Source organism: Dipodomys ordii, unplaced genomic scaffold (genome assembly GCF_000151885.1).
Source record: "Dipodomys ordii isolate 6190 unplaced genomic scaffold, Dord_2.0 Scaffold124, whole genome shotgun sequence".
In the NCBI taxonomy this organism is placed as follows: domain Eukaryota; kingdom Metazoa; phylum Chordata; class Mammalia; order Rodentia; family Heteromyidae; genus Dipodomys; species Dipodomys ordii.
In genome coordinates, this window is record NW_012267340.1 from 952,995 (window position 1) to 961,928 (window position 8,934).

At 50.6% G+C, this 8,934-nt stretch overlaps 1 protein-coding gene across 1 annotated transcript in view; it reads right to left on the reverse strand.

Moving 5' to 3' along the window:
• Positions 1-8,934, reverse strand: part of Gyg1 (glycogenin 1) — a 25,395-nt gene that overhangs the window by 12,460 nt on the left and 4,001 nt on the right. Inside the window, exons 2-4 of the mRNA XM_013029874.1 lie at positions 7,686-7,821; positions 6,011-6,185; positions 5,618-5,780 (exon numbers count right to left, since the gene is read on the reverse strand). Coding sequence (XP_012885328.1) covers positions 5,618-5,780; positions 6,011-6,185; positions 7,686-7,821 — 474 coding nt within the window. The remainder of the gene's footprint in view (positions 1-5,617; positions 5,781-6,010; positions 6,186-7,685; positions 7,822-8,934) is intronic.

The window sequence follows — 8,934 nt, forward strand, 5'->3', positions numbered from 1 at the left end:
ACCCTGGCAGACATCACTCTGAAGCCCACTTCTCACAATGCACCCTGGCAGACATCACTCTGAAGCCCACTTCTCACAATGCACCCTGGCAGACAACCGTGCGGCCTACAGGGAACATGCTGATGGCCACCAGGTAACAGCTTAGGGAGGCCCAGCTCCGGGGCTGGGGATCATCCTGGGGTTTACACAGGATCAGTGGATTAACCCGAGCTTAGCAAGATCCAGGCCCTACCCTTCCCCCATCCCTGCTTCTCAATGGCCGTAACCCACTGATTTACTGTTGTGAGAAGAACTGATTTATTTCACCACCTTATGCCATACCTTCTCTTTTCCACATTTAAAGAGCGATTCTTGGCAGGTAAACTACTGCACACATGCCAGGAAACACTCATTTTAAACTAGAACGTTACTTTCCCAGTGTCAGGCAGATCTTCCTGACCCAGACGATCTCAGCACTCTGAATCTGTACCAACTGAGAGGAGGCTACCTGCACAATCAGCTATTAAATGGCTTTCAGGTCTCAAAGAGCATAAGTTTCCAGAGGCAGGGATAAAAATCTGCATTATTTACATCTATTCTAGGCCCTTAAACTCAGTGTCTTTGCTCAGCCTGGAGGCTAAAATGACTTGAAACAGTAAGTGGGCCTGCTACCAAAAGGCAGGCCAGAGAAATCTCTCAAGAGAGCTCCTAGATCCCATAGGCCGTGGCACAGCTACTGACTGTGCTGACTTAGCATGGCAAGGTGCTTTCAGACATTGTGGACGACAGGGAGCAGAGATGAAAGATCCCAGCCTCTGTTTTTTCCTCTGTGAGATGAGCTGCTGTGTCTGCTCAGAGAACTGAATTTAAAGTAATTAATCCATAATAACGCCAAATTGACAGGGATCTTCCTCCACTGAGATTTACTGTAAAGAATGCTGCAAGGTAGGAGCGCGTACACACACACACACACACACACACACACCCTTCAGCCACAGAGTTTAAAGGGACTTCAGCTCCCATGTGGCTTTGCTCCAGGACATCAGGAAAACCACCATCCTAATGCTGACAATGATGGGTTCCCAGTGGTAGTTAAACAGGCCATCAGTAAATACTGGTCACAGAATGCATGGCTTCCTCACAGGGCTATTGAGGAATGAATGAAAACGGCAAAGCTGCACGGGACCACGCACACACAAACACACACGTCATATGGTGGTCCCTCCCGCCTCGTCTCTCTCTCCCACAGCGAGATCTCTGAGAGCTGCGACGCTAAAGAAAACGGAGAGCTAGGTTCAAAAAGACTCCCGGGTACCATGAGGTAAAAAATTCTCTGTGGGTTCACTTACTTTGCCACTACGTGTAACGCACAATTTCCACTTTCTCATAGGTAGTATATCAATGATCAGTTAAGGATAGGAATCAAGGCAGCTGACAAAACACTCTGCAGGCAGCAAGAACCTCTCGTGTGGCAGCTGGCCAAGGACCACCCCAGGAGGAGGAGGCAGGGCAGAATCCATCACTCTGGGATTTCACGCACGCTTGAATATTTGTGAGCAAGGTGGCTCAGACCGGACCAGGGCTAGCTCCATTTTGGAGGAAGGCATAGCACAGAGTCTCATTAACAACAAAGGTGGCTCTGGCTCAATCTCATACTTTCATAAAGTTTAGCACCATATCTTGTTCTGTAAAACATCATCTACAACATTAAAAAGGTCAGGCATGGTGGCTTCTACCTGCTATCTTAGCAACTTAAGAGACAGAGATCGGAGGGAATGTGCTTTGAAGCAAGTCCAGGCAAAAGGTTAGTGAGACCCTACCTCAACCAGCAAGCAGGGCAAGCCACGGTGACATGCATCTGTAGCCCTGCTAGATGGAAGGGCATAGACAGACAGGGAGATCTTGGTCCAAGGCCAGACTCAGGCAAAACATGAGACCCTGACTGAAAAATAACTAACACACAGAGGGCTGGGGGCTTGCTCAAGAGGTAGAGCAAGTGCCTAACAGGTGTAAGGCTCTGACTTTGAACTGTAATTCAGCCAAAACAACAACAAAACATTATCACACTCTATTTCAAGGAACCACTAATTGCTCAGAAATTGGAACATGAAGATTACACATTCTGCTTAAGTTAAAACCAAACCTAAGGGCTGGGAAGGTGGCTCAGTGGTAGAGCGCTTGCCTTGCATGCATGAGACCCTGGGTTCGATTCCTCAGCACCACATAAGCAAAAACAAAAAAGCCGGAAGTGGTGCTGTGGCTCAAGTGGTAGAGTGCTAGCTTTGAGCTGAAGAGCTGTGGGACAGCGCCCAGGCCCAGAGTTCAGGCCCCACGACTGGACCCCCCCCAAAAAACCAAACCTAAGCTGGGCGCCGGTGGCCCATCCCTGTCATCCTAGCTACTCAGGAGGCTAAGATCTGAGGATCACAGTCTAAAGCCAGCCCGGGCAGGAAAGTCTGTGAGACTCTAGGTCCAATAAACCACCAGAAAACCAGAAGTAGCGCTGTGCTCAAGTTATAGAGCACTAGCCTTGAGCTGAAGAGCTGAGGGACAGCGCCAAGGCCCAGAGTTGAAGCTCCACAACTGACAACACCTTCCCCCCCCGTAAAAAAAAAACAAACAAAACCAAACCTATTCTCTACCTTTTCCAAAAACACAAGTATAGACTAAAATTCCAGTACACCAATAAAAAGCACATATTATTTAGATTACGGTAAATAAAACAAGTGCCAAGATTCCAAAGAGGTCAGAAAGGATGGGCTTGCACACACATAGGAGAGAAGGAATGATGATAACAGAGTTTCTAAGCCCTAAGCTCCCGTCTTCTTTGTTTCAGACACTTTAGATTCACACACGGAAGGAAAGTAAAACTCATTTGCATCCAGATCAGTTCTTCAAAACCAAAGAATCAAGCACACCAGCTTCATTTCTGTTGAGGATGTACAGGAGGTGAACCTGTGGCTAGCACCCACAATATCAGGACTCAGTTTCCTGTCACGGAGAACAAGACTGGAGCCTTCTCTGCTTCTTACAAAGTGCTGGTGTCTCAGTCCCACAAAATGCTAGTCTAGTAGAGACTACACAATAATAGTTCAACTGGGTTCAACTTTTGGGAAATGTAACTTCAGTGATGAAGACATTTTTGAGATAACAGAGCGATAATGGGAAGATACAGAACGGTAGAGACTGGAGGCAGAGCCTCCTGTAGGGAGGACAAGCTGCCGGCCATGAATGGGCAGTGTTGTCACTGTTCTAAGTTCTCACTCTGGACACTCGGGAAGTCAAGGAATGCAGCATGCATGGCCATATGAGGGGTGCTGCCGGGGCCGCAGGCAGTGGCCGGGGAGGAGGCTGGAGGGGCTGATGATGAGAAGAATGACAGCCACATTCCTTTGCAGAAGGGCTCTGACCATGGTCACAGAGCTCAGCCAGAAGCAGCCAGAGGGGCTTGTCAGCATTCACCAGTCCCAGCCCCATTGTGCCGCTCATCACCGGGCTCCACCACGTCCAGTTAAACACGAGTTTCAGTACTAGTTGGTGACACACACTCCTGGGTCTGGAGAGAGCTTTCTTTGCTACGTGTGACTCCCCTGCACACCACAATTTTCACCAGGAGCCTCTGGCTTCTTCTCTGAATTTGGAGAGTTGACAACTCCCTATGGGTTCTCGTCTGCAGGGCTGACGGCCTGACTCTCCACTAAGCACTCCTGTTAAGTGAGCAATGCAATCCCTGGTGGGGAGCAGAGCCAAGGGCGGCGCGAGAGTGAGGGAGGTGAGGGTGAGGAAGGAAGGCTAGCTGGAGGCTCTGCAGCGGGGTGAGGCATGCCGGCAGGCTTAGACCCTCCCAGGGCTTCCCCTTTCTGGTGCAAAGTAGGAAGGGTTTCCTCACCCAGCCTGTGTACCAGCCGATCCACCTGCTTGGCCAGTACCTGCGGACGGACACCAGAACACAGCGGACAGACAGGCTGAACTCCCAGCTTTGAGTGCCAGACTCCACAACTCTAGCCTGAGCTGCTCAGCTGTGCATGGCTGTCTTGGTGTCTGGGCTGGACGCAGGATTCTCCCTATGTGATGACAGTCATGTTCTGGGTGGGTGGCGGTAGTCAGGTCTATTTTAGAATGTGAGCACTGGAGCTGGGCGCAGTTACAATGGGTGCCTGGCAGGTCACATTTGCTTCCTTCATACTGGAGGAGAGGAAAGCCATTCCGAGCAGACAAACAGTGGACTTTGGCTAAATGTTCTCCTCCCTTTCTTCAGAGGTAACTGTCACAGTGCAAGCAGCAGTGAACTTGACCTTGAGTGCACAGCTTTCAGCTGAACTTGAGTTCACACACAACTTTCATTCCTTTCTATGAAAGGAAATCAGCAGAAACTCAAGACGTGAAAAGGGCAAAAATGCACTTTTTGGCCAATATTAATGTTCAATGTATTATTTGCTTACTTAAGTTGCTTAAAACAAGACTGTATGTCTTGTCTGATAGAGTGTGTGCTCTGGCCTGGAGATTCCTGCTGTGTTTACAGAATCAATTAGTTGTATAAGGGGTTCCATTCTGCATGTCCATGATGTGCATACAGTGTATGTCCTCTACCCCAATCCTTCCTGTCCCCCTACCAAGCAGAGGGAGCCCCAGCATTCTGACAGGTGGAGCTGAGGGCTCTCTATGGAGGGGAGCTGTCCTTTCTGCAGGCCAGATGTTAATAAAAATGTCTCCAGGCCAGGTTTGGTAGCACACAGTGGTGGTCTCCTCACTTGAGGACTGAGAAAGAAGGATGGAGGGTATGAGGCCAGCCTGAGCTACACAGCCAGACCCTGTCACAACAGAGGAACAAACATGCCAACAAGCAGGCCTGCCAACAGCCACTGACGTGGCCAACTGTCCTTTTGGGGGAGTGAATTGCTGCTGGTTGAAAGCTACTGGCTTAGACTGTAAACTAGCCAAACAGTAACACAAGACTGAGACAAAGTTCCTTATACTTTGTAAGGAAGTTTCAGAAAGTAGCGAATCCCAGACCCCGGCCAACTGACCACACCAAACCCAATTTCCACCAACAGGAAACCATCTATCACAGATCCATGCGCGCGTGTGTGTGTGTGTGTGTGCGCGCGCGCACGCACGCAATGGTACTAGGGCTTGTACTCAGGACTTGGGTACTGTCCCCAAGCTTTCTCACTCAAGGCTAGTGCTCTACCACTTAAGTTTTACCTCCACTTCTGACTTTTTGCTAGGCAATTTTGAGATAACAGTCTCATGGATTTTCCTGTGCAGGCTGGCTTTGATCCTCAAAGTCAGTCCTCAGATATCAGCCTCCGGAGTAGCCAGGATTACAGGCATGAGCCACCAGTACCCAGACCATTTTTTCCTTTTGAATAATCATTGTAATTACCATACTCTTTAAAGATGGAAAAACCACTTAAAGCAAGCCTATAAGATTATTTGAGTCAGCACTGATTTTATGTTCTATAGGAAAAAAAAGGTGCATAGACATACACACAGGCACAGGCACGCACGCGTGTGTGAGCGCACGCACACACACACTTTCAAATGCTTGCTCCATCTCTTGTACAATGACAGCTCTGAGAAGAGCCGCTCTTAGAAGTGGTAAGGACGACGGGACAGGCAGACCATGGATACATACCATCAAAACTGCCCTGCTCAGCGGCCAGCTGCAGCAGCTGGCTGTAGGTCTCAGCCGAGGGCTGATAGACGAAGACCCCGGAGTTGAAGCAGTCAGGCCATCCCGGGTCTGGTGCTGCTGACAATTCTTCTCTCTCGAAGAGATCGTCGATATTTGCTAAGACCTGATGCAGAGGGGAGAGAGGCATTGCTGGGACCGCTCTTGGCAGACCCGCCTGCAGTTCTCACTCAGTACCCTGGACAGTCATGGATGGGGTACTGTCCCTCTCCACCTGACCCTTCTAGGCAAGTCACAGCGGTCAGGATGCTGGTGAGTCTCGCCGAGCATCTCAAGGGCCTAGAGGTGCGTCACCAGGCGTGGATGCCTGCGCCTTCTCTCACAAGCCACACTCACCAGCGTATCTGCATCCATGAACACACATTTGGAGTACTGTGTGAGGGACCAGCAGTGCAGCTTCGTCAGCGTGACCCCCAGCTCAGGCCGCTTCATTAAGGTCAGGTGTGCAGAGTCACCACTGTCTAAGACATCTACCGTGAGGACTTCGTCGAAGACCGTCTCTAGGGCTTTCCTGCCAAAATAAAATCATGGTCCTCAGATCTCAGTCTCCCAGCTAGTGTGGGTTGCAGGTGTGGGCCACTGGCACCCGGGGGACAGCACATCTTTGTACAATGATATTTTGTGCAATGATGCATTTGACAATTATATGTTACTAGATTCTGGCTTACCACTGCGTATTTTAGCTAATGATGCTGGGTAATATTGCCTGTAACACATACAATGAGGCCTAGAACTAATGATTCTGGCTAAGGTAACTGACTGAGTTGACTGAACCTTTGCATCCCAGGAGCAACAAAGGAGCATGGCTTTCTGGTCTCTGTTGTTCTGGGGTGACACGTAACCCGTGGGCATAATGAGAAACTCACTTTGGTCTGTGAGCTCCCATACTTCTCCATGCCCAGCATTAACTAGGTTTTTACTTTAGGGAGCTTCTATGAGAGGTCAGTATGAAGGGCTTGGGTAAAGCACGAATCTTAGCACAAGTGGCCTGTGGTAGGTTGATACAAGGAAGGGTCCGGCTTCCGATTCACATTCACACTAACAGACTCAGGCTCGTGCTAACTGTTTTTTCTTTTTAATGTAAGGGGGTTCTGAATTCCTATGAAGATCAGAAAATGGTCAAAATAAACAGAACAAAAAGCGGCTGATGTGTACAGAAATTTTTCAGTTAGTTATTAGCCTTAGAAACTAGGTGGGTTCATTCATATGTCCCAATTTTTTGTGGGGATGGGGCAATACTGGGGTTTGAACTCAGGATGCTGGCCTTGCTAGGCAGGTGCTCTTACTACTGAGCCATGCCTCCAGCCCTGATTTGTGCTTGCTATTTGAGATAGAGTCTTGCTTCCTGCCCAGGCATGCCTAGTACGATCCACTTACATTCGGCTCTCTGGTAGCTAGGAAAACAGGCATATTTCACCACATCCAGCTTTTCCTTGAGAAGGCATCTCATGAACTTTTGTCTTTCGAGACCAGCCCTGCATGTGATCCCAGCAATCTTAGCCTATCAGTAGTTAGGATTCCAGGGGTAAGCCACAGATTCTCTGGTCATACCACAAATTTTAATCCCAACAAAGCAAAGTGAACTACCTCAGACTGGAGGTGGGGCTCAAATAGTACAGCAAGTACCAGGCCCAGAGGTCAAATCCCAATTAATAATAATAATAATAAAAGTAAACTAATTCAACCACAAGTACTTGGTGCCTTACTGTGCTTCCCTTAGCAAAACCACTGGCTCAAAGAGGCCTTAGTGAAGACTATGTTGCACGTGAGCAGTTACACCAGAAAGGCGGGCTAAGCAGGGAGCATATGAACCCAAGACCTGCTAGCTGAGGTCAGCAGCTGAGGTCAGACACGCCTCTGGAGGGAGGAGCATGTCCCCAGACACAGGAAATGGTTCCACACACTGGAACCCTACTCAACAACTCTTACCTTTCTCTACACCCAGGTCAACTTCTAACCAGAAACAGAAGGGAGTCAGCACTCAAGGGCAGGCAGCCAGGGGGGTGCTCACCTCATGGCATCTGAGACCTGGGGGGTGCTCAGCACGACCAGCTTCCTGGTGGTCCCCTGCTGCTTGAGGGAGCAGCCCAGGACCAGGGCACCTTTGGCATAGGCGTCGTTTGTGGTCAGTGTCACAAAGGCCTGATCTTAACACAGAGAAAAACACACTCAGTACAGCCTTGGTGCTGGGCAAAGGTGGAATCAGCTCCTGGGAGATCAATTCACTGCGTCAGTAAAGGCAGAGAAAACCCCCGAGTAGTCATTTCAGGAATGGTTCAGTAAGCTGGTACCACTGGCTCACATCTATAATTCTTGCCGCTGAGATGAGGAGGCTCATTTCCCAAAGATCACGGTTTAAAGTTGGGGTGGGGGGGGGAAGGGAGGGCAGAAGAACCTGCTAGATTCTATCTCCATCTCCAAAATGACCAGCAAGAGAACAGGAGGGGAGGCATGGCTCAAATGGTGGAACACCGGCCAACCAGGCAAGCTGAATGCATGGTTCAAGACCACAGTTCAGCAGGGCTGCCTAACACCTTGCTAGAGGATGATCAGATCCAGCCTAGACACGGCCAAATCGCAGCTTAGCACCCGGGGTGGGGCGTGGGGGGGGTGAATTTGGGGCAATTAACAGGTGATCACAGGAGATTAAGAACTACTTTCCCCTCGCCTTGCAGGGCTGGGGGTGTCTGGGGCCTGCGGAATCCTTTGGTCCACACACATGCTTGGTGTCGGCTGTTCCCAGGGGCGGCCGGCGCTGATGACATTCTAAATGCTCGAAGGGCCCCGGGTGGGGAAAGGGCCCCCACTCCGGGGGGGGGGGTCTTTTCACTCATCCACAAATCCAGCTGTCTGTCAGGAGCAGAGGTCCGTTCCTGAGCCGGTTGCACGACTCAGGCCCTTCACCTGACTCTTCCCTCTCTCTAGAACCGAGTTCCCGGCCCCACCTCACGAGCGAGCTCCGAGAGCTCCTGGGGAGGCCTTCCCGGCTTGCACCGGGTTCAGAGACCGCCCGTCCTTCCTTGGTGGACGGGTCAGACAGACAGTCAGTCAGACGGGGACACACACCGACCTCCAGAAACGCCTCTCAGGAACCGAGGGCCAACATGGATTCGTCTTCCTGCTCAAGGAACGTCGGCCCTGCGGCCCGGTCCTCCGGGGACACCCGGGTGCACGGGTCACCCCGGGGCGCGGCTTTCCTCACACCAGAGGCGGCGGCTGCGGCCCGGGGAACCCGGGGCCCCCGACGCGGCCCCGGCGCC